Here is a 27,246-nt window from a genome sequence, read left to right on the forward strand (position 1 = left end):
AAAAAAAAAAAAAAAAATCTAAAGCATTCATTTTGGACTGGCGTAATTAATTTTTGACATTAGGGTAAGTACTATTCCTCCAAGTAATAAAGCACTGGCAGACCGATTTACTGCTGTTTTGCCATCATTAGCACTTCATTCAGAAACAACTGCATCCAACGGTTCACACTCTCTAATGCCTGCCAGAACACACAGGCATCTCCACGTGCGGGCCGCGGGATCTGATGAATTTAGCATTCAGAAACATCAGCTTTAAAAAAGTTCTTTTGTACGAAAGTTCATTAATATTTGACTTTTCCAGGAACTTGAACATTCACTCCGCTATAGTCCACCATGTACATGGGCCATTGCTGAAAAAGAAAACAAAATTACTTTTTAATAGTAGCTCATTTAGTGAAATCAGCTACTTTTAAGTTTGACATGAAAATTCTACGGACCCCAATTACTCTCTTAACACATGTTCATAGCCAAATTCATATTATCAAAATTACAAACAGTTGTGCTGCTGAATACTTTTGGGGAAACTGTGATACTTTTTTTACAGGATTATTGAGAAACGGAAAGTTTGAAAACAGCATTTTCTGAAATAGAATTCTTTTGTAACATTACAATTTTGTTTGATCAATTGATCAATTTAATGTATCCTACTAACCCTAAACTTTTAAACAGTAGTGTACTGTTAACTAGTAACTAACTGGCTATTTAGTGGTATCATACTCGCATTTAATTCTGCACACGAGGCCCACTTTTCAAAATCAAATCTATTCTTGTTTGATAAAATCAAATCCCACTCCACATTTTTTTATTCTCCACTGATTATCTTGTTCAAAAAATGTCACATTATACAAGTAAACTGGGCTGAAAATTACAAAATAAAGAATAAAAAAAGGTGTCATTAGAAAAGCACTGGGCTGTAATATGTCTGCTTACCATGACAGGTATCTGATTGGTTGATAGTGTAGAGTCTGCTCCAGTGGGCATGGATGCTTGACTGTTGTCAAGTACTCGTTTACGTTTGCGTCGATTCGTAGACACTTCTTTACCTTCTACAAAAGAAGACATGTATATTTAAGCAAATTTGCATTTGTAAACATAGACTTTTTTTTTCTTCATAAGTGAAATAGAAAGTACACTAATATGGCTCTTACCTTTATTACAAGATTGAGTACATAACTCTGTAAAAGGCCTAAACAAAGAAAAAATCAAGATCAAACAACAGAGTTTCTAAACACAGCAAGTATTGCTCTTCCAACACCATCACTATAATCATATCTGACATACTACAGCACTTACTGTAGAGGGGTTTTGATATTAAAAGTAATTTCATCTTGGGCCTGCAGGATTTTTTCCAACCGAACTATGTCGTAAGTATTAGGATTCCTGAAGGGAATATCATCGGGAAGTCCACACACTTCCAGCGAGCCTGGATTGGCGCGGATTAATTTGTATGGAACAATGACTGAGCGGTCCAGACCCAAAGCTTCACCTGAACACACAACATTCACAAATGAAGCACTGGAGTATTTTCAAAGGGATAGGGATAAATCAGTTATTAGTAATTAACACACCATATTTTTTATTGAACAGCTCTTTAACTTGTTCCCGTAATATCACTTTTTCTCCCATCCGGTTGACCTCGTCTTCTTCTGTTGGACAGTGAAAAGACATTTGACAAGTTTACTGACAGATTCAACATTAAAATAACTTTTTAAGCCATGGTAGATAGATTCTACACAGATTCAAGCTTAAGGCTAGGCTTATGCTGTTTATTTTTTTAAAGGAAATACCTTGGGCATTGGCTATTTTGTAAAAGACTGTTTAATATATAATGTATCTGTAATATATTAATATATGTAAGGATCATGTGACGATGAAGACTGGAGTAATGGCTGCTGAAAATTCAGATTCGCCATCCCAGGAATAAAATACTTTTTAAAAGATTTAAAGGCAGTTATTTTACCTGTTAATTATATTTTTTAATGTTACTATTGTAATGTATTTATTAATGCAACCTTGGTTAGCATTAAAGACCTCTTTAAAAAAACATACTGTGAACTGCAGTTTATTTGCAAATAAAATAATTTTATCTCAGTCAAACAGTAAAACTAATGTGCCTAAAGCAGCAGGCTCCATTGATTGGGAGCAATCTATTTTGGTCCCATCACAATGTTCTGCACATCCAGAGTAGACATGGGTACTTAAATATCTACAACACTAAATCTTTCATAAATTATGCCTTATTCTTACCACTTATTGGGGTGTAACCTTTCTTCAGTATGGTTATTCTTCGTGGTGCTGGCAAAGCAAAAATTATTTTATTGCCATGAATAATTCAGCCCAATAAATAAATAAATATATATAAATGAAATTTTGACAGCTTACCTGGCTTGGGAATAAGCCCTTGGAAAGGCCTGAAAAGATGATAAAATACTTTTGTAATACTCTGGGATTTCCAAAATAAACTCCAATCTATTACACAAATTAATTTTTCAGTTTTTTTCTTATTTAAAAAGATTTTAAAAGCTTGAGAGTGCTTCAAACACCTAACCTTGTAATGCTGAAAGAGATCTTGTCTGCCACCGCTAATATCCTCTCTAGATTCTGTGAGCCGAAGGTACAGGGTTTTCTGAAGGGGATGCCAGGGGGCAAGCCCTCGATAATCACTGAGCCGGGGTTACTCTTGATCCTCTTGTAAGGCACTTGTACAGGATACTTAATGCCTAGTGCCTCGCCATATTTCCTGTTGAACAGGTCTTGGACCTGTTCTCGCAGAGTGTTCGCCAAGTCGATACGGGAGAGCTTGGCCTCTAAACTGTCTGTGGGCAGAACAATATTAGAAAAGCAGACGGTTTAGTGATCACATATCGGGAAAGGTTAGAAGGAATGAAGGTTTGAACATAAACTGGCATCCAAAAGACAGACACGTGGCACACGGATCAACTAAATAATTTCATTTAGTCAGGATATAATAAAGACAAAAAACTTACTGTCTACAACACCTGATAACTTAATCACGCTGTTACCTGAGAATCCTGGTCTTTTAGAGGCAGGTCCCGGGTCATCTGATTGATCTTTGGAGTCAGTCTCTGCTGAACGTTTAATCAAAAGGAGCATTATATTAGATTAGTAAGTGATATTTTGGCTAAAACTGAAGAAATATACATATAAAATGGACAGTCAAATCAAAACAATACAAACAAAACAAAATAAAACAAAAAACAAATCAAAACAAAGCAAAGCAAAAAAAAAAAAAAAAAGCAACACAAAAAACAAAAAATAAAACAAAGCAAAATAAAACAAAACAAAAACAAAACATAAAGCAAAGCAAAGCAAAACATAAAGCAAAGAAAAACAAAGCAAAAAAACAAAGCAAAAAAAAATAAAAAATACAAAGCAAAGCAAAACAATAAAAAAACAAAGAAAAAACAAACAAAAACAAAGCAAAGCAAAGAAAAGCAAAGCAAAACAGAACCCCCTACAATGGACTGGCCATGCATCCAGGGTAAAAATAAAATAAAATAAAATAAAATAAAAAAAAAAAAAAAAAAAATAAAAATAAAAATAAAAATAAAAAAATAAAAATAAAAATAAAATAAAATAAAATAAAATAAAATAAAATAAAATAAAATAAAATAAAATAAAATAAAATAAAATTGTTATTTCACCTGAATCAGAGGTTGTCTTAGAGACAGCTTCATGTTTAACCTGTTCTGTCAACAATTCTGGCCTGACAAAAACAAAAAAGCCACATTGTTGTTACACTACTTCTTTAGACACTGTAGTGGTTTTATGTGTAAACAAATTTGATAGATCATTTTAATGTGTTCTGTATGAATATACCTCTTTATAACAAATGTAATCTGACTACCGGCGGCAAGAATCTTCCGGAGTTTTGCCGCTCCAAAACAGTTTGGTCTTCGAAAAGTCATCCCTTCCGGTAGCCCTGTGACATACAGGTCATCTGGATGCATCTGGAACTTGGAATATGGCACTTTAGCTGGTTCAAGCAGACCAAGAGCCTCACCTAGAATGAGAAAGAGAGATGATTTGACAGATATGAAAATCTACTATGAATTTTGCAATCTATTATTTGTGTATATTAAACCTAGAAGAATTTGATTGGTTAAATATATCTAACTGGCAGATTTGCAGGTTGCCATCATAGTTGATTGTAAATGAAGTTCATGACTCACTGTACTTGGAGCTGAACAGGCTCTCGACTTGCTTTCGCAGCTGAAGGATCATCTCTCCGATGTCTTCTGGGGAAAGGGAGGACAATCACACCAACAGCCAAAAAAATATCTGAAGACTAAGCTGAGTGATCTTTCAAAATGAAGTTTTACCTTCTACAGCTCTCTTGAGTCCTTGTGTTGTAGACTTCGGCGATAAATCTTCTGCAGAGATACAAACAGAATGACATTAACATCAGTGTAGCACATGGGAAATCTTCCTATGTGTATGACTTGATGTGAGTTGTACACGCTTGCAGGAGGTGTTTTGATGATTGAACTCACCTGTGGTTTACTCCAGTGACCATTTGTGTAATGCAAACTTCAACATAACAAATCCAGTGTTATTAATTAAAAAGTCAGACTGCTTAATCTGTGAGTTTATATGAACGCTTCAACAACGCCAGGTTTCTACACCTGACTCATGTACCGATTTTTTTTTTTTTAAAAATGGTAATATAAAAGAAATCAAATATTTATAAATAATTTGAAAACTATAAAATAGAGCCATTAAAATGTTCATCAACAACACAAAACTGTAATAACAGATTATATTAATATATTACTATTAGATATAAAATAAAGACTCAAATATTACATTCTTAAAAAATAGTAAATACACTACTGTTCAAAACTTTGGGATCAGTTAGATTTTTTTTATGCTTTTTTTATGCTTTTTATTTTTTTATGATGTCTCTGATTCTTACCAAGGCTGCATTTATTTGTTCACAAATACAGTAAAAACAGTAATATGGTGAAATATTTTTATGATTTAAAATAGCTGGTTTCTATTTCAGTATATTTAATTTCATTACATTTTATTGTAATTTATTCCTGTGATGGCAAAGCTGAATTTTCAACTCCATTTTTACATTCTTCAGTGTCACATAATCCTTCAGAAATCAATCTAATACACGGTGCCCATAAGGTGACATGTTCGGTTCACTTAGTTTTGTCGTGTCCATGACATAATAACTTGTTGGAATGTGAAAATATGTCGTGGCCACAAAATATTAATTTGAGGGAACGTCTTATGTCGTGGCCTTGAAATGCTGTGTTGAGGGAACGACATATTTTTCTTGTGGCCGCGAGTTTAAATGCGTAAACAAACCTGCGTGACCATAGCAGCCCGGGATTATTAAAAATAGATAAAACATTTTTAATAACATTGAACATTTAATTTAATATTTGTATATTATTATTATTATTATTACTACTACTACTACTACATTAACTTATTAGGGCTGTATTTTTATATTTATTGTTATATATGCTTATTTCCCCTTTCAATTTGTGTATCACTTTATAGTTAACGTTTTGTATAATTATGCTAGCATTTGCTAGCCTACCATAGCCTATATTTAGCAAATAAACGCCTGACAATTATGCCAATAAAGTTTTGACTTTATGATAGTATTTATGCCCATGTGTGATGATAAATGAGTATGTTGTGTTTTCATTTACAAATGAAACTACGTGAATGATTAATCCCTCAACGAAACACTATAGTATTTATAATTAAGGTCTATTAATTAGCCGAAATAAAATGAAATATATGTTCAATGTTGAAAACATTTGTGCTGCTGAAAGGGTTAGTTCACCCAAAAATGAAAATTAGCCCATAAATTTCTCACCCTCAAGTCATCCTAGGTGTATATATGACTTTCAAGTCATCCTAGGTGTGTATATGACTTTCTTTTTTCAGACAAATCCAGTCGGAGTTATATTAAAAATTGTCTTTGATCTTTCAAGCTGTTTCATGGCACTCACTTTTGCAGTGCATCAGTCTAAAAGAAGTGAAATAAAAAGTGCCCATCTTTAATAAAAAGTGTCTCACACAGCTCCGGGGGGTGAACAAAGTCCTCCTGTAGCGAATCGATGAGTTTTTGTAAGAAAAACAACCATATTTAAAATGCATATATCATTTTAATCTAGCTTGTGCTCACTGTTGTAAACAGAAGCAGCTCTGGGCAGATGACGTATGGAGGTCGGCTTTGCGCATGCGCTGCTCTGAAATGATGAAGGTGGAAGCGCAGGGAAGAGATCAAAACAAAACAACGGTCACTAATTAGAAGTACAAAACAAGGATTTAGAAGATTTCGATATAAGCCAAGAGGAGACTGGTTTTCCTTTGCTAAATTAAGGAAATTTTGCTTCCTTTGCTCCTGTTAACAAACGTTGGTTTTCATGAGACTTACCAGCACATGCGCAATGCCTACCTGCTTCCTTATGAGACACTTTTTTTATGGATGGGTGCTTTTTATTTCACTTCTTTTGGACTGATGCATTGCAACAACCGCTGAGTGCCATAAAACAGCTTGAAAGATCAAAGACAATTTTTAATATAACTCAGACTGGATTCGTCTGAAAGAAGAAAGTCATATACACCTAGAATGAATTGAGGGTGAGTAATTTATGGGCTAAATTTCATTTTTGGGTGAACTCATCGTTTAATTATAAATGTCTTTAGCAATTATACATGTCTGCATTATAAATGTCTTTACTGTAACTTTTCATGAATGTTTCTGAAAGTATTTCTTACTGACCCCAAAAGTTTTAACTGTATAAATCACATATATTTGGTACAAGTCATACTTTGAGAAAATTATTTTCCATAGCCTTTTCAGTCTTACAGGATTACTGAAAAAGGATTTTTGATTAAGACTGATTTACTAATCAATCATTCTGACCAAACTGTGATCACAGTGATCATTTCATTGAAAAGATCCAATTCAAAAAAATCTGGCTTACTTACAAGGTTTACTCTACAAAAAAAAGCATCATCTTTATGACAAAAGATTTTGCAGCACAACTAAAGAAAGGATTTTTAAAACAATTTTAAAATTCCCTTATATTTCCAAGTTATCCATTACCAAGATGTCCTACCTGTTAAATAAACACATCACATGTACTGTAGTTGAGCGTTCATATCAACTCTAGAGTTTATTTCAATATATTAGGGGCGCTAACACTGGGAGTCTATTTAGGGAGTTCTACTGGATGTGGGTTTACTGTTGTGGGTAAACTAGCACAGCACTGGGAACAGGTTATACACTGGATCTGACTCGGGTGAGACTACTGTTTGGGTAAGTCTTGGGTATTGGGATTGGAGTTGAAATAAGAAATGTAAAACTCTTGTCTTACCATATTTTAACCTATGTTATTATCACTGGTTAAAATGTTTTTGTACATTAACTGCTGCTGTCCTGTTTCAATCTTCACAGTGGTTTGAACTCACGTACAATTCCTTTTGAGAGATTAGGATAAGGTTTCTCCACACTACGCAGTGGCCAAATTAGTTTTTAATATCCATGTTGAGCATTAAATCACTGAAATGCATGTCTTGCAAGAATTGCTTTGAGTTAGTTGGACGGACATGCACATATACATATAAAGATTATGAGACAGGCATTAACGCTTGAAGGAGGACAGTTATAGACCAGGCAGAGGGATTTGAACTGGATGAGAAGTTGGAAAGGGTTATATTTGAGGCTTTGATATGTCATGTTTGGGGTTATTTATGTACCGGAAACAAAAGAAAAGATGGATGTTGAACTACACTCGGATTTAAGGTATGAAGTTACCTGCTACAGGCTCCTTGGGATGACAGAGGTCAGGGGTCAACCGCTCCGCCTGAGGCTCACTCGGCTCTTCTGTAGAAGCACTGGACTCTGAGATGTAGAAGATGAGAGGAAGACAAGAATAGACAAATTGAGCAGTCGGATGTTCAGTTAAAACCAAACGAAATGACATTCAAAATGCATTTGATTTTGATCATATGATTTATTGATTGTGATTTGGTTTTGAATTGTAAAAAGCAGAACAATTCATGCTGATAAAATTGCTCATTATTTTTAGAATAAATATAATGCATTGATGTATCGTCCTCTGTGAGTACAATGAAAAAGAAGTCTCTTTTGTCAACCAAGGCTGCATCTATTTGATCAAAAAATACAGTAAAAATAGTGAAAATATGAAATATTAGAGTTTTAAATAACGGTTTTCTGTTTTAATATATTTTAAATGGTCATTTATTCCTGTAATGGCAAAGTTTTTTCAGCATTCTTATTTTTATCAATGTTGAAAACAGCTTTGCTGTCTTTTTTTTAATTTATTTTTTAACCATTTTTTCTTTTCAGGATTCTTTGATATATAGCAAGTTTAAAAGAACAGGATTTTTTAAAATATAATTTTTTGTATGTCACTTTTGATCAATACCACGCTTCCTTGCTAAAAAGTATTCATTTCTTTAAAAAAAAAAAATCTTACTGACTCTAAACTTTCGGTCAGTACTGTAAACTTTGTATAAACCAGTGCTATTTATTCAATATTTATTCAACTCAATAGGGCCCAATTTTAAAGTCAACAAGCATTCACAGTCCTTCCATAATGCAACATATTCCTAAGTGAAACAGAATGTTAAATCACAAAAAATGCATGGAAATTGATTTTATCCATCGTGGATTGATTGGATTGTGAAAAGTGCTCTCTGTTTGACACTGATTTCAGATACAGAGAAAGTACATTTTGATGAAAGATGATAATGTGCACTGATGAAGCGAGCACACTCACCCAAGATACTTATAACATAAATAGGGTCTTTAAGTAAGGTCAGAAGGTGAAGAGGAGGTAAAAAGTCACATGTGATCAGAATAATGTTTTTGACACATGCAGCACTTGAGGTCATATTTGCAGTTTATATATGTACAGTATGATCTTCCTCCAGTTCACAGTGTTTAGCCAATGAATGTGCCATGTAATGCAAAATGTCCCGCCTGTCCTCAAAGGCTCAGATCACTGCACAGCAGGGTGGAAAATGAGAGCAAATATTTTTAACTCAGAAGGCAACCATCAAAGACACACTTCTTCTCTGTGAGTAAGTGAAATATGCTAATGCATCCCCATCCAGTAGACCTACAGGGATTTCATGCTGCTTTCAGCTCACAACTTTATTTCAATTTCTGCACAGATGATTGTTGTTAACTAACAATAACACCAAAAAGAGAACAAAACTTGAGGTGCCAGGCTGAAATATAAAAACTCTCAGCGTGCTTTACTGTGGGGCTGGGAGACCATACCTGGCACTGTCACCTGGATAATTTCACCATCTGGGGGTTCGGTTTTGATCTTTTTCAAAGGCAGACAGTCCCCAGATGGCCCTGAAAAATAAAACATATTGGATTCTTTTGAATTTTACATTTAAAATACGTTTTATAATCATAAAACCGCAGGGCAAAAGCCAAAGCTGTATTGAAACCATGAGCAGAAATTCTACCTGCTTCACACTCAGCCAAAGGACTGACACAGGAGCTTGTCGATCTGAAACAAAAACAAGACTTTCTTACTAGTTACCTATCTACTTTCTTCTTAATTACAGGGAAAAAATGTAATGCACCCAAATAAAATTGCAAAGCCAAACATGGAACTTCTGACATCCCTTCTGTTAGCCTTTAATATTTTTAAAAACAATTAAATATATGCAAAAAACAGAGAACACTGACTTACTTATTAACTCTTTCATTGATTATTATATAATACAAGCACAGCCTTAGTCTCTCACTGTATATAAGTAGAGAATAGGAACATTTTTATTAAAAAAATTGATACTACGACAGTTATTGCTGAAAAGGAAAATGTCTGCAAATATGTACTCTTTTTCCAATAACAAAAGTTGCAAAATAATTACATAACATTACCCACCATTGAGGTCAGCGAGGTCCAGACCTCGGTATTATTCCAATAACAGAAGTTGCAAAATAATTACCTAATATTAATTCTGCATTGGTGCTGCAAGGATAAAAAGCCAAGATAACAGATCTTCTCATCTGAGATGCCTCAGCGGTAGGGGTGTGCGATATATATCGTCTGCGATAATATCGTAATTGTTGTTTTAACGATGTGCGATTTGACATTATCGAGTATTTCGCAAAAACCATTCAAATGCATGTGCGCATGTAGAGTGCATTCTTTCACTGCATGATTTAGTCTATTAAAATCCATTTAGAATGATCACAAATTCAAGACGTGTGGGCAGAAAATGTATTTATCTATACCACTTCATATAGTTAATCAATTTCACACGAAGAGTGCCGTTTTTCTCCAAAAATTCACCGGATGGTTGAAACATTGCAATAAATACTTTTATGGAGCAGTTATATCAGTGTGCGGACATCACGTTTGTTCTTTGTCTCCAAAAATTACTATTATCACAAATGTGATAAGGATTTTTTTACAACAGCTCAATAAACAAGAAGTTCACCAACAAAAATCATTCCAAACACATCTCTGAGCAAAATGATGGTGTTTCGTTCCTGAATGAATCCACCATTTAAATGATTTGGTTGGTTCAATCGCAAAGACTCTAAGAGTCTCATTAAACAGTGTGTAAATAATACATCTAAATGCGTCTTCAGATACAACTTCTGTGTTGATTTAATTTGCTAAGTAACAGCCCAAATGACTTATTATTCTACACCGTGTTCCAAATTATTATGCAAGTGACATATCAATAGGATTTCGGTACAATAAAGAGTCAGATTTTTCTCAGACATGTTAGGTCAATAGGTTGCCAGGTCTTCTTAGGTAAATGGAAACCCTACCTGAAGAGGTTGTTCCACATTATTTAGCAAGTCACAGCTTCTCATGAAATATGGTAAGGTAGAAAGATCTTTCTGAAGATGAAAAGTATGAAAAAATGCAATGTCTTGCAAAAGACATCAAAACAAACAATATTTCACGAAAAGCATAATAGAAATTATTCCAATGTCAAAAGATTTGTGAGTTTAGAGCCAAGAAGATCTTGGTCAGATAAAGATTTATTAAGGAAAGTTTCTGCAAAACATATGAACTGCCATGATAACCAGCTGTGTGACTGTGTTTGAAGCTTCTGGAGTCTCAAGATCCTCTTCAAGTAGACTTTCCAGTTACCTAAAAGACCTGGTGTCAGCCACTGCTAACCAAACCTCACAAAGAGAAACCTGCACAGTGGCTGTAAAAGATCTGACCAACATCTTCTGTGCTCTAAGTCAATCACAAATCTTTTGACAGTTCAATAATCTCTATTGCTTTTCACTTGCATATTGTTGGATGCCTTTGCAAGACTTTGAATTTTTTCATACTTTAAAATCCTCAGAAAGATCTTTCTTCCTCACCATATTTCATGAGAACTGTGACTTGCTTAATAATGTGAACGACCTCTTTAAGTAGGGTTTCCAAGTTACCTAAAAAGACCTGGCAACCTATCAGAACAAACATTCTGAGAAGATTACCAGTTTTCTAAAAAGATGGGAAAAAAAAACAACACAAATAATCATTCTAAAGCTTAATCATTTTAGACACGTGATTTTACTGAAGGCTACCAAGATAATTATAACTGAGTTTATTAAATCCACAAACATAAACAAACTATGTCTTCTCTATTTCCAGTTGGTAGTGTGGATCATTCATTGTAACATTAAATCTGATTTAATCTGATGTTAAAGAATCTGTTATCTTGAAAAATCATTTATGCTCCTACTGCCCACTGACTTGGTACTAAACCTATATTATTATCCAATTTATGAGCCTTAAAATGTCTTAAACTGCACACATATAGGTAGGAAAATCTACATTTTCTTGAACCCCCCCATCTCCATTTTGGGACCTCTGTATTTATAAAAACCTGTGTACTGCCCTGACTGCAATTATTTATTTATTGTTTGCTTGTTGATTTGTTACATTTATTGTTAGTTTCTCCATAACATAATAAATATAAATCAGATGTTTTGCAGTACGACCTCAGTCTGAACAGTAATATCAGTTTGTGAACAGCATAAACAAGTCTGAACAGTAATATCAGAATTATTACACATAAATAAAAAGCGTATAAATCAGATGTTTTGCAGTACGACCTCAGTCTGAACAGTAATATCAGAATTATTTCAGATGAATTCACAGCAGGCTTTTACATCACTCTAGATCAGCATTCATCAAATTTCTGAGCTGATGGGAATCACTCCAAAGATAACGGTAATAATAACGGTAGTTCTTTGGGTGATCAGTTAATATGGAAGACAGCCATCAGCCATGATGGTAGTCAGTAGAGGGACAGTAAGCTGTTAGTAATATGGTAACAGCAAAACTAGAAAAACTTTGCTCTCTTTCTCCTCATCCTTGTCTTTGTCCTCTTATTGCCTGTACACAAATTCATCTTGTTATTGTTGTTGTGGACTAGTCAGTTCGAGACTGTGATTAATTCACACAACAATCTGATATTGTTTCAGGCCAAAGTTTCAGGTCACATTTTCAGCTGAAATTTCTTTCCTACAGCTAAAATTTCAGTGTATCACTACAGGAAAATAAAAACACAAGTTATCTAAGAAAATACATATATTCTGCGGCTGTGGTGAGAGGGAAGGTAAACTGGTACCTGCTACTGTGAGTGTTGCTGAGCAGCTCTAGAGAAGAGCTCGGCACCCTGAGCCCATCTGGGAATCCGTCCTCAGGGGCGGCACCATCCTGCCTGCCCTCCTCCTTAGCTATTTTACCAGCAGCTTGCAAAAAATATAAAATGTTAAATGTAAAAATGTGCTTTATGTTGCAACATCAATCTGAATATGACATAGTAAATGTGACTTCATAAGGTTAAACCAACAAATGTAATTTGTTATGGATCAGATTAGTTAGAAATAGCTCCCTAAAGTAACAACAGAACATTTTCACTTTTTAAAGTGCAAAAAAACCCTACAATGTTACGTAATAATAATGCTATTACACTGTAATAAGTCAGAGATAATGGTTAAGGAAATGCTTACCGGTAAAAATCCGCTCATCAAACATTCTAAGAAAAGAAAAAGAACATTGTGAGTTCCTGTGAGCCGTAAACATATTGAAACGTTGAAATGCTGTCTACGCATGTCTGGTGCCGAGCAGCAGGAGATTTCCTCATTACGCCAAATCAGCGGCTCCACGCTGGCTCATGTATGGCAGCGGTTACCACAACCAGCATGACGCTCCACTTTGGATGCCTAGCGCCGCTCTGCCAGATGGCAAAGACGGCTAGACATTTTATTCCCATGAAGAAAATTAAAAACTCAGTATATATAGTACCAATATCTGGATTCATTTTCAATGAGCCACACAGTTAATTACATGACAAAAAATTAAAGGTTATCAGTAATTGAATCTTTGACACCGTTGTCACATGTTAAAATTGGAAGAGCTACAAATCACACCGCCGCTGTTTCAGTTTAACTCTGACTATGGCTCTAAGCATCTTAATTAACACAAAAGGAAATCTCTCTCATCAGGTCAACATAAATTCTCCAATATAAGTAGGTTTAGATGGAGTTTCAAACCTTTTGACAACAAAGCGGATAGCATGCCTATCTTCCAGGATCCGTTTGAGTTTAGGCACACCATAAGTGCATGGTCTCTTGAAGGGAATCTTGTCTGGAATTCCAATGATCTCTACTGCCTCGGGATCACAGGCGATTTTCCGGTATGGCACAGGAACCATGTGATCCAGGCCTAATGCTTCAGCTAAAATAAACATCAATCAAGTGATGAGTTACACCTGACGTGTGTGACATTCTGCGCTATACCAAATAGAACTGAAAAAAATAACTGTCTTTAAACAATCCCTCATATGTCAGGCTTCACTGTGTTAACACTGAAAACATGACGTGCATCAGCTCGATAGGTAATTTAACATCAATATGCAGTATTTTATTGTATGGTGGTATGATTGTAAATTCTGCATTGTGCACTTCAGCTCACCATATCTACTGTTGAAGAGGATCTGAACACATTCTCGAAGGGTGTTGATATCCTCAGTCTCCCTGATGAACGAATCCCATTTTTCTGGGCATGCAATAAAAAATATTATCATGTAAAAATCAATACTTCTGTCATATATGTTGCCTATTAAGGTGACAGCAATAGCGCAACAGTCTCAATCAATATTTTCTGAAATGTATTTGTATACACTGAGGTTTTCCTCTGTTCTTTTAGTCATAGGAGACAATTAAGGCAGGTCTTGACTCTCTACAGTTACTGAAGATCTCATGCTGATCTTTTGAGAGGAACAGACTTTGGTAGCCCAGGTGACCTGGCCACACTCCCATTACTACTGCCCACTCTGCCAAGATCAACCCTCTTTATGTCTCATCCGACTGTAGCTGTATTTAAACAAACACCACTGATATAATAAAAATAATGTGTCGATCATTAGGTATGATTGGTTTATTTACCAAGAGCTTAATATATGATCTGCGTTTTCATGCTGGGAGGAACAGTTCACCCAAAATATTCTGTCATTATTTACTCACCCTATTATTAAGTCATTCCAAACCCATATGCTGTTATTTTCAGTGAAACTGAAAGAACTGTCATGCCATATTTTTGTAGACTAAAAAGCAGATAATAATGAACATATCAAAATGTCATTCTCCAAAAAAGGAAAGGAGTCCGAATGACTAGTTCGATTTATCCCCTCAGGCAAAGCTCTAAAATGGCTTGCAAAATTGTCTTGCCTTGCAAACTTTAAGGCAAAACACTACAAGCAAAACCATTGTTTTTTTTAAGCACTGATCATTTTTGAGTATGATTTGTATAATGATTTGTATAATGATTTGCTATTTGTATAATACTTTATTTTTTCTGTCTGTAGATTTCAATTCAAATTTCAATTACAATGCATATCTTTAAAGCTGTTGTTTTATTCTGAAGGTTAATATTGCATTCACCTGATTTGTCTAAAATTTTTATTTCTAAAAATATTTTAAAACAAATAAATGGCTGTTGACAGTGTGTAAAAACCTTTAGCTTTAATACGTCAACAAACTGAAGCAAGATTGAATCTGAAGAATTTTATCCTATGTTCAGCTTTCTGTACTGGACATTTATGCAAATTGGTGAATATTTATTTCGATAATGCCTTGTGTGCATTTTGAAACATAACATTTTAAAAAAATGGTAATACAAAACAGTTGTCTAGCTGTGATTAGTTATAACCAGTGATCGCCAAAGTATGAGTGCTACAGTGAAGAGGAAGATTATCGGTGAATAATAACTGATACAACTATGAATAATGGCAATATTTTCAATCGTCATGCGTAGAATAGCACAGGAGTCATCTGGACAACTTTTACACTTTTTTGATGTTTTTTTTTTTTTTTTTTGGTCACTATGAAATATTATAAGGAAAAAAGATTCTTCAATAATGCTCCTTTTGTGTTCACTATATAACAGCCCATGGGTTTGGAACAACATGAGGTGAATAAATAATGTCAGAACTTTCATTTTTGGGGTAAACTATCCCTTTAAAGTGTGAGAAGATCCCTTGCCTTTGCATTTTAGGGAGCAAATTAACCTGCTCTATATCCTGTTCTAGTTATATTACAGACACACTGCTTGGGACCCCATAAAACCCACTGAAAATGAAGGCCAGCTTGTCCTTGGCCAGACGCTGTAATGGTGAGTACAGTCTGTCGCCCACCTGATTTTTCATGCACTATGGAGAACAGAAGGCGCTTGGAGACATGGATGCTGGGAGGGCTCTGGGTAAGATCCGCTGCCAGCCCTATTCGCTCGCCTGGAAGAGACACACACATTTAGAGCAATAAGCTCAGAGTCAAGCACATAAAAAGAAGCATATCCATATGGTTCAGTACCTACATAAGTGGTAACATGCATCATAAGTGCACCTCTCATTTCCAGAGAAAGACAGTGGAGGCCAATGTATACAGAAAGACAACAGGAGGCTCTTACCATTGTCAGCACATTCCTTGGCCTGAACCGCTTTCTCTTCAGCGGACGCCCACATGCCCAGCCGCTCTTTACCTATGCTGTGCAGTGATGTGGGCTTCAGGTCCAGCTTGCTGTCTGGGTGAGGCTGGGAGGACATGGGCATGCCGTACAGGAAGCTGGAGAGCATGGAGTTGCTAGCAGACGCTTCCTGCACAGAGGGTTTGACAGAGGCGTGGTTGCTTATGCTCTTTGAGGTCGAAGAGTGATGGTTGACTTCTGGACAGGATTTGGCATCCCGAGAGGGTTCGTCTGGTGTTCTACTAAAAAAATATATATATATAAATGTCTTTGTTCATAAGGTGCTGATAAATAAAGACCAAATTGATAGAACTGACCATTTCAATAACTAATAGTAATAATAATAAATAAACACACAAACCAAAAATAACTTTGCAAATGATTTTATACACCAACTATTCGTACCAGTGGACTTTTTTTAACGAAAGCGGTCTTTTATATGATTTTAAACAAAATACAGACCATAATAGATTCACTAATTATAATGGAAAACATGATAAAATATGATAATGACATGTCTTTTATGGATCCTGTAATAAATACAATGCTACAGAGGTACAGTATGCAGTACACCATTCAAAAGTTTGGGGTCAGTAAGAATTTTATATGTTTTTGAAAGAAGTCTATTTCATCAAAAATGCATTCATTTGATACAAGAATACAATAAAAACAGTAACATCATGAAAAAATGAATACAATTTACAAGAACTGTTTTCTATTCAAATCAAAAATGTAATGTATTCCTGTGAAGGCAAAGCTGATTTTTCAGCAGCCATTAGCCCAGTCTTCTGTGTCACAAGATCCTTCGGTGATGATTTGGTGCTCAAGAAACATTTATCAATGTTGAAAACAGTTGTGCAACTTAATATTTTTGTGGAAACTGAGGTAATTTGTTTTTTTTTCAGGATCCTTTGATGAACTGGATTTGAAACAGACCCTTTTTGTTACACTGTAAAAGTCTTTACTGTCACTTTTGATCCATTTAATGCTGAATTAAAAATATTAAAATCTTGTTTATTAAGGATATTGTCCTTAAACTCTGATATGAATATCAACATCTTTATGAAATGCTGCTAATAGACATAAGACCAAATGCTTATATCTTATTATGTGAGGATTTGCAGAAAGAAAAGCAACATGAAACCCTGTTAAAAACATAAGATGGTCATAGTTTCAACTTTATGTGAAGAAGGTTATAGAGCCACACTTTTCAATTTATTGTTATTTTACATTCTGGTTCAGTCAAACTCATGCCTTGTGTGAACAGGCCTTTGCTTTCTGCCCATAACTCCACAAGCATATTAAAAGAATAAAGTAGATGAAGACCTTTTGACTATGAAGCGGATGCGGTTGCTCTGCTCTAAGATCTTCATTAAGGTCTTGGTGTCATATTCCGAAGGCTTTCTCAGAATTACTCCATCAGGAAGGCCATAGACAACCACTGAGCTGGGATCCTTGAGAATCCAGTCATAAGGCACAGGAACCAGGCTGCTTTTCCCAACAGCCTCACCTGAAACAGTGAATAAACGTGTTTTGATTTGTGCCAAATATTATACCTCCTTTATCTTTTTTTTTTCCCTGCATAATAATATAGAGAAAACCTTAATCAGACTTACTGTAAAGCACGCTGAACACCTCCTCCACCATCTTCCTCAGGACGAAGATGTTGGAATGAGGGTCTGTTAAGGCTCTCTGTCTGCCCGGCTGCCCGCAGTCTTTGCCAGTCCTGCTGCAGTCCACTTCAGGAACTTTGGCGTGGGAGTTCATGGAGGTCAATGCTTGCAGACAGGACACCTCTGTGGAAAATAAATCTGTTATTCCTTAGGAAACAGCCAAAAAAAAATTTAAACGCCTGCAATATTATATGCAGATTACATACACAGTCATTCAAAATGGTTGTGTTCAATTTTGTTTTCATGTTGACTCACTGCAGAACTTGTGAAAGTCTGTCTGTATTTCCTTTCTGGAGTTTAGGAAGATTCTTCCCTTCTCTGTTCCCACAGCGATCACGCTGTCTTCATGCACAGTGACACAGGCCACCTCAGCATTCAGTTTAGACATGGCAGAGCACTGCAAACACAGTTCACAAGTCATCCACCACCACCAAAATGCTGCATAAAACTCACACTGTAAGTATCTTTAAACTTATTCAGACGTTCCTACCACAGAGTCCAGGGCAGACACTAGGCTGGTGAGGATCTCTTGTCTGGCTGACACTTGGGGAACTTTGAGCTCTGGCCGAGAGTTGGTCCTCACCCCATCACAGCCCAGCTTCCGTATCTGTGCCATTCTTCTGCAGGAAAAGACACAGAATGAAGCACACTGAAATTCAATGCAGGTTTGTAATGCATAACTAAAATAGACTGAATTACTCATTGAGTTAAAGCTAAAAACACATATCAGTTGTTCTGCCAAAGTCTGGTTAGGGTTACACTTTATTTTAAAGTGTTCTTGGTACAATGCAATTGCACAAATAAGAACAGAGAAGTATTAATTAACAACATGTACTTATTATGGATGTTTGCAATTATGCATAATTTACTCTTGTTACTATAGTAAGTACATGTAACATGTAGCAAGAACACTAAAATTCAATTTCAGCAAAGTTTGTTTGTAATTAGATTGTTAAAGGACTTTACAAAAGACACCATATTTAACTGGACACAAATAAAAACTAATGTTTAAGGGACAGATGTAGTCTAAAAAATAACTGTGAAAAGCATCTCTTGCTATTGAGCTGACCACACAGGATACACAGAAAAACAAACATGCAATGCCATTATTGAGTTTAATCCAATTTGTGAACAAATGACTCATGTGAAGGAGGCTGTTCTTCTCATGAACTCACTAAATAAGAGAAATTACTTAATCAGCATCTGACTGACTAAACTGCATGTTCTCATTATTTTCAATGATGTCTGTCTCAAAATGAATTGATGATTTGTGAACTCAAGGTTCATGAAACTTGGAGTTGCTTACTGGTGACAAAATGTAGTTAAAGAAAATCTGCTACAGATTTTGTGTAATAAATGTTATTTTAATAAATACTCAAATTCTTTATAGAAATAGAGAGAGAGAGAGAGAGAGGCTGGTAATTAATATATTTTCCTTAAGTGTGCCTTCTAAAAATACATATAATTACACAAATAGTGTTTTTAATGTAATTATATATATATGTAAATTTTAAAGGAAAACTTAAATGTAATTTTTTTACGGTACACTAGTAACATATGGTTATATGTATGTTGATTTTATATATATTATTGTTATTTATGATTGGGTTTGTGAAGAAAAAAAAAAAGAAAAAGTATATGGAAAAAAAGATTTCTGTATTAACATGAGGTCCTAAAACAGAAGTGATGGCCCACGCAGAGATCTAACAAGTCCGATATCAATTACGAAATAAATAAAACAAATAAAAATAAACAAACAAAACAAAATCCAAATAAGAAAATTACCAAAAAATCCAAATTACCTAAAAATTGTGTACAAGTGTACCAAGGAGAATCTGTGGAGTTTTAAAGGCAAAGCGCAGTTAATAAAAGTTTATTTTATTACATAATATCTATCACTTTACACCATTTTCTTTTTTTCACTATTAAAAATTTCACAGTACTGCAGTTTGCAGTACTCTTCAGGGTTCTTAAACAGATGGTTCACCCAAAAATTACCCCATGATTTACTCACCCTCAAGCCATCCCAGAAGTAATGAAGAGTCAGAAGCAACTAAGACTTAAGACTCCAAAGAAAATTCCTGGCTCTTCCAAAATTACAAATGGCAAAAATGGTGGTACATTGCACAAGGAAATCTGTGGAGTTTTCAAAGGCAAAAGCTCGCAGGGGTTAATAAAGTTTATTTTGATTGACATAATTCTATCAGAAAAAATATCTATTTAAAACTTTTCACTTTACAATCTTTTCTTTGTTTCTTATTAAAAATTTCACAGTACTGCAGTTTGCAGAGAGAGAGACTGGTAATTAATATATTTTCCGTCATAGCATAAGAAGTAACAAACACAGAAGCGCAGAGGTCAGAGCAAAACCAAACACAAAACTATAAATACAAAATGAAGATTTCGATATAAACCCAATCTTATACAAATCCACCCTTCCTGAAAACAAAACTTGACACTATTCTTTAACAAGAATCAAAAGACTATGGTTTTATAAGTTTTAAAAATTCATAAAAACTCAAAACTTTTATTATAAAAAATAAAAATTCATATTCACCAGAAGAAACCCATGTTTGATGGTGGTTCGTGAATCAACATCCAGAAAGAAAATGAGGGGGTGGGTGGTGGGGTTAGAGGTGTGCCCGAAGCGTGAATCCATATTCAGAAAGACACGGAAAACAAATAACACGTTCAACGGATCCACTAAAGGGACATGGTTAGCCGCTTGCTAGCGGTTTCCTGTACATTACAGTACATAACATTTCACTTACCACATAAACAAAGGAGAGATGACTCACAGGACGATGGCGAATGATTTTCAGATCCTGAGCACCACTGACAAATATCTAATCTTGTAAAATGTGTGGTAAGTAGCCTATTGCCGCTCCGTAGTATATGTGTGATCGCAAATCTTGAAAGTGAAAGTAAAACACAAGCGCACATTCAAAAGCAGTTTCTATGCCCTGCACATTAATAGGGCTCCCTGATGCCCGCAATTTATAAACAGTAAATTGTAATATAGTTTTTTCCTCCCTTCACGTATTTATTCCCTTTAGGGGTTAGTACATGTCGGATTGCGGGAGAGGGGGTGGGGGGAAGGAATTATGATGCCGGCTCAACATCATGATGTCTGTCAGCCATCGGTGAAAGACGATGACATCGTCAATTGGCCAACCCTTATAGATGGATGCACTTTTTTGTGGTTCAAAATCTCAAACCCCGTTCACTGCAGTTACAAAGCTTGGAAGAGCCAGGGCATTTTTAAATAGAACTCTGAATGTATTGATCAGAAGAAATGGCTTTAGGGTGAGTAAATCATGAGGTAGCCTAACTTTAATTTTTGGGTGAACTATCCCTTAATTATTTAATGTACCTAAGATTTTCTGTATAGTACTGTACATGCATTCTACATTTATAGAAACAGTAGCAAAGAGGCTAGCTACTAGAATTCTGCAGGAAACACCGATATGCCGTCTACACTGATTACGGTCTGCAGGAATCACAGACATGATGAAAAAACAATAACAACTAATCACAACTAATGGTCTCATAATTACATGCAAAAACAAACCAATGTTTTTTTTAGTTTTTTTTTATATACTAAAGAGTAAGAAGGTTTCAAGCACCCCATTAACTTTTTCAAATAGTTTTGGCTGTACAAAATGTATTGAAGGGTGGAAAAACCTGTAAGAAGCTTTGGAAAGTGATAGTAATACCCTTCCCTGTGCTAATGCACCAAAATCCGTCACACACATGTGAAAGTAGCTAATTACGATAAGCCTTTGTCAACCAATTAAAGCTAGCTCAGATTATTGCCGTAAAACCCTTCATCCTTAATTTGTTCTCCTTGGAAGCAAGACAGGACCTGGAAGCATGAGTCCTCTAACGTGAACTACTTTACCCGTCCCTCTCGACGGACGCCCCTGACTCCAATCTCGATTTCAGCCACGTCGGCTCTCAACTACAAAGTTGTAAACCTGAATACTGACTAAACTTGGGTGGGTTTAAAAACGAGCACAAACCTAACAACACAGTTTAAAGAAGAAAAACAAGCAAAAACAGCAGGAGTGACGAATATGAGCTGTAAAACAAACAAATAAATAAATAGTCCAATCCTAATTCCAGGCCTTGTGTTCACATGGTAACCGCAATCCGTTTCCTTGGAAACTAATCTCGAGGCATGTGAACAATGCAGCTCTGGCCTTTAATCTCTCCAGACACTGGGAGCCATTATCCCAGCCTCCGGGCAAAGCCAAAACCACAGACTGCACAGAGAGAGCCCAGCACTACTATTACTCGTCTGAAAACCTCCTATAAATCCTGCTACAGCTCAAAGCCGGATGCCTCTGCCTGAGCGTAATCTTACATACAACATCTGAACAACAGCACCAACACTTCATATCTCTAGTTCGTTTCGGATTCATTCAAAACACCAAATCTAATTCACTACTTTGGGTCCTTAGTTGAAAAATATGTTTTACAAGAAAACACAATTTCAGTCTTTCTACTTCAAATTCCGTATTTACTTCAATGTGTTACTTGCTGTTTTCTTTGTAATTATTTGTGAAACTTACTAGGATTTTATTTCAGTGTATATTATGATGCTTTAGCATAATGGATGTCAGATTCAGCATTTGCATTTCACGTTCATGATAAAGTTTTCAGACAGTAAAACAAACCAAATTTTTACATTTTATGAAGAATATGTGAGAGGTGCTTGCACATTCAAAACTTTCTCACCATGCCAGGTTGAATTGCAATTCAAGGTGATTTGGGTCCCCTCCTTCAAAAAAATCAGCCATAAAGTTTTTATTACTTATTTTTATTTTACTTTATCTCAACCATTAGGAAAAAGTCAAGTCTAGACAAGCCAACACAAAAGAAGATATTTTGAAAAATTATGGTACCAACCAAACAGGCATCGACTTCCACTTTTTAGACAAAACAAAATAGATATTTCTGCACTGAGTAAAAGACAGAATTTTGGGGTGAACCACACCATAAAAACTACTTCAAAATTCACATTAAATTCAATGTGTAACTTGCCATTTCTTCGTAATTGGGTGTGAATGTACTTTGGCTGAAAATTATTGCTGTCAAACAATTAATTGCATCCAAAATAAAATATTTTATTTACATAATATTGTACTGTGTATAATTATTATGTATATATATATATATATATATATATATATATATATATATATATATATATATATATATATATATATATATACACACACACATACACATACAGTATATATTTTGAAAGTATTTACATGTATATGTATATAATTTACATAATATATAAATATATTTAATATACAAATATAACACAATTTTCTTAAAACTATACATGCAAGTGTGTGTATTTATAAATACTTAATAAATACACACAGTAAACGCATATATATTATGTAAACAAAACCTTTTATTTTGGATGTGATTAATCAGGATTAATCATTTGACAGCACTACTGAAAATTGTTTAAGGTAAATGTACACCATTGGCACAACTTGTGTTGCATGTTCAGCATGTTTTCAGACAGTAAAACAAACTCAATTTTTATATTTTATGAAGAAAATGTGAGCAGTCAAACCGAACTTCCTTCCGCAGAGCACCAAAGATGATATACTGAAGAATGATGATAAGCAAATCGTTTTGATGTTTGTTTATTAGTTTGTAAATGAAGGTTATTGGAATTTACAAGAAAATGCTATTTCAGTCTTTGTACTTCAAAATGTAATGTTTAATTCAATGTGTTACTGCTGTGAAACGTGCTAGCAATTTCCAAGTGATTTTTTAAAGTAAATCCAAATACTTCAACAGCCTAATAACAGACATACATAATAATAGACATCAGAATCTACACTGCAAATAATATGTAAGCTGCTATTTGTTTTTAATTAATTGTGAAATTTAATTTGTGAAAACTGTTTCTACACCAAACTTTCATCAGTGTATCCCTTTAAGGTTATGTAGCAATAACAATAACAATGCTTGCCTTAAAAAATAATCTTAATGGGTTATAATCTTAAAAGAGTTAATGTCATTTAATAGCTTCATCTTAACACTTCTAAGTTTAACAAAACTCTTTGAAGAAGAGACTGGTGAGACTTTCTCATTGAACAGGCTTATCCTATATCTGCAGGGGCAACTACATTCATCTGACACCTTAAGCTTCACGTATAAATGACTTGTTTTGTACTCTACACTAAGCTTTCTTTGCAGTAGCCAAAAGACATGAGTTAACTATAACAAATGTATTTTCTTAGGGTGAAAACACTAGAGAAAAATCAACTGGTGACACTCCAAAAAAATTGCAGGAAAAGTAGACATCCGGACTGAAATGCTTAAATGCACAGATTAATGACTTCCTCCTTGTTAGGAGTCCGCCCTGCCAAAATACCGTTTTTTCATTCAAGCTATCTGAGATCCTCAGCTCGAGGGGGAAGCATAATGTAGCCGCTCCTTTACTTCTTGAATTACTGCCTGTATGGTGCTTAAAGATATTACCGGCATCTCAACAAAAGGGTAACGTGGGTCTTATGAGCGGTTTTGCCCTAAGAGGCTTGTGGCTCCGCCATTGATACACAATACTTCTGTTAATAGCCTTTATAAAGATTCAGCTCACAGATCCCTTCAGTAACACAACTGTATCTAAATCGTTCAGCTCAGGGGCTGATAATTGACTTTTAATTGGTCCTAAGTCCTTTCACCCTGGACATTTTCCCCAAGGCCACACAAACATGTTGCATCGAGTAAACACAAAGCGTGGCCTGCATGGGAAGATTTACTTCAGATCAAAAATGTATTACTGTTAAAACAGATAACTTGGCTATGTAATGGTCAGCATATGGGAATATGTGGATTGAAAGACTGTGAACCAACCAGCTTTTTAAACCAAAACCAACTATGTTTAAACTAATTTACCGTACTAAAAGAACTGAAATTTCTTTGATACTTATTGGCTGCCATATTAATATACAATTGTATTTACATGCTACTAGTGATTTGCAAGTCTGTTGGAGTAAAACAATACTGAGTGCAAATAATAAAATGCAACTAACTATATAATAAAGACTAGTTAGGATTACAAAATAAATAGGCTTAAAAAAATATATAAGTTGAAGAGAAAATGCTTCCTTTATGTTTCTGCTATGAATATATGTAGATTGAAAAACCTGTTTCAGATGTGGTCATTTTAATACTATTAGTTTTTTAAACGAATGTCAAACAACAATGTTTAAAGCTATTTACTTTGAAAAAAGTACTGAAATCATGATACCTTGACTGAATGTTTGCCATATTCATATACAACTGTACATGCTATTCAAAGGCAATTCAAAGAATAAAATATGGTGCTTTTGTGATGAAAGGATGAAGGTCTGATTCAGTAGTCCTAAACTAGTGATGCGTAGGCCTGTTGGAGACAGATCTTATAAAAAGTACTGAAATCCTAGATACTCTGATGTACTGAATGATTGTCATATTCATGTAGAATTATATTTACAAGTTCATTCAAATATAACCGCAGTTCTACATCCATAAACTATGGTACTTTTCACTGTGCTCAATCTGTGATTCATAAGTGTTTTGGAGTAAAACCATGCTTTATGTAAAATACTGAAATTAAAATTTTAAACGTAAATAATAAAATGCAACTAACCATATGATAAAGTACAGTTAGGATTAACAAATAATCACCTAATTAAAGAGGAGAAAATGCTTTCAGTATCTTTTGCTGTTTGGCATCATATTTTTGTCAGAAATATTAGACGGAATTTACTGTCTTGTATAGATAATTACCACATTTTTTGTTCTATACTGTTCAGTCTCTTGTGCTCTTAATTTCCTAGTCATCCCACGTTTAAGCAATAATTTTGCATGTGCAGTTCATGGTAGTATGAATAAAAAAATAAAAAAAAAATCTGGGCACGGACAGCTACTACTGTTATGAATAATGTATACAGGCCCAATCCGACAGCAAGTCATTCTGGGATAGTTCATATTTCAGTGACAGACTCATAGCGGGACAGCATGACATAAATCATAAACTCGCATTGTCTTCATGAATGGATCTGACAGTCGAGAAGTCCTTCGAGGAAAACCGAGCAAGTTTAGAGACATGTGATATTATTACTCCGCAGCATTGGGACACATTCAGTTACGCATAATCTAGAAAAGCAGTCTTCTTTATAGTAGACACAGATTAGCAGCCACTGATGGGTGGATTTGACATTGTAAACATGACCTTATCTAGCCGACAAACGCGTCTGTGACCACGCCAGCCACGGCGATTTTCATCAGATTGTGCGAAATAAAACCCACTGACTGTAATGTATCACCCAGCCAACAATGAAACTGCTCTATTTAGGCAACTTGCTAGCACTCAAATTGTGTTGCCATTTTCACAACACAAACAAAAAAGGAGAATTACGGCTACAGTTTGCTTAAACGCAGAACGCAAAGGCGTTTAATTGTTTATTTTATCTGCGGTGTATTATAACGCCTGTTACTTTGATAAAAGCGTCTAAAACATCGCGTCGAGCGACACAGATTCGCGTGCGGAGCGTTAGCATGATAGCCAGTGTGCTAACACTCCTAGCCATCCTCCTCCCCCCTAAATTATAATCTGTAATTTCACTTTTTCAACAGCCATAAAAAGTCACGTGCTTAAGAACGATACTCGTAAATGTTTTTTCATACACGCATAAAGAGAATTACATTTAATCCTTACCGATTTCCCCGCGTTTAATCCCGGAATAGGTTTATTCTCCGTTTAATCCAACAGTAGTGCGAGCTGAATTCCCATCTAAAGAAAGGCGATAGCGACTTTCTTAAATGTCATAATCTCGAACGCTGTAGTCTGTTGAAATGGAATCGACGGGAATTATTTGATCAATTTGCCCCGTTTTCTCTCTGTTTTGTTTAACAGAGGAGTGTGTCCCCTTTCCCCTTTCTTTGTTCTGTAATCCAGTAAAATTGAAAGTCATTCGCCTCCGCTAATCCCAGCCCAACTCAACAACAGCATCTATTGGCTGTCATTTACATACAGGATTAAAGAACCGCTGGAACAGCACTCGCAGGACAAATGTGTGCAACTAACTCTTTTGACATTGTGACTGTAACATGTCCATATTTCTCTCTGCCCATCGCCACAGCCCCCCTCTTATCGCTGCTTTATTTTAAGAGGAGCCAGTCTGTTGCAAATAAGCGCACACGGTTCGCCTGATAACCGTTCCGCGGATCAGCTCTGGAATAAAGGCATCGATTTCGAGAATCTGTAAATACATTTATGATTATAAGATAAGGATAACGCAACGTCAAAAAAAAAAAAAAAAAACCCTGATGCAACAAATCTTAAATAGTGCAATAAATAGGCTGTCTGATATTTTCCACCGCATTTAATAAATTAATTTTAAAAAGAAATGAAAATTATATATTTTGCACAGAAATATATAAATATTCAATATTAATTACCCCTTTTAAATGTAACATTTGTTATGTCCTTTGTAGTTATATTAAAAATGCTCATT

At 35.1% G+C, this 27,246-nt stretch overlaps 1 protein-coding gene across 9 annotated transcripts; it reads right to left on the reverse strand.

Moving 5' to 3' along the window:
- Positions 1-26,899, reverse strand: LOC109090626 (general transcription factor II-I repeat domain-containing protein 1-like). Of its 9 annotated transcripts, none has more exons than XM_042724916.1 (27): positions 26,448-26,899; positions 18,198-18,324; positions 17,963-18,104; positions 17,651-17,830; positions 17,361-17,544; positions 15,978-16,276; positions 15,706-15,801; positions 13,986-14,069; positions 13,565-13,748; positions 13,022-13,047; positions 12,637-12,760; positions 9,505-9,548; positions 9,308-9,388; positions 7,814-7,900; positions 4,344-4,394; positions 4,194-4,259; positions 3,841-4,024; positions 3,666-3,727; positions 3,024-3,089; positions 2,549-2,816; positions 2,383-2,411; positions 2,248-2,295; positions 1,569-1,649; positions 1,294-1,486; positions 1,149-1,186; positions 931-1,046; positions 1-350 (listed from the first exon to the last, which is right to left on the reverse strand). In XM_042724916.1, exons 2-27 carry the CDS (start codon positions 18,321-18,323, stop codon positions 282-284), a joined length of 2,928 nt encoding a protein of 975 aa, XP_042580850.1. In that variant the 5' UTR covers position 18,324; positions 26,448-26,899; the 3' UTR covers positions 1-281. The 9 variants fall into 9 exon arrangements, with proteins under 9 accessions (XP_042580850.1, XP_042580857.1, XP_042580852.1 ...); XM_042724923.1 differs by having other exon boundaries at positions 1,569-1,646; positions 3,024-3,086; positions 15,978-16,273; positions 18,198-18,327; XM_042724918.1 differs by having other exon boundaries at positions 15,978-16,273; positions 18,198-18,327.
- Positions 26,900-27,246: the final 347 nt, after the last annotated feature.

This window comes from Cyprinus carpio, chromosome B5, assembly GCF_018340385.1.
Source record: "Cyprinus carpio isolate SPL01 chromosome B5, ASM1834038v1, whole genome shotgun sequence".
In the NCBI taxonomy this organism is placed as follows: Eukaryota; Metazoa; Chordata; class Actinopteri; order Cypriniformes; family Cyprinidae; genus Cyprinus; species Cyprinus carpio.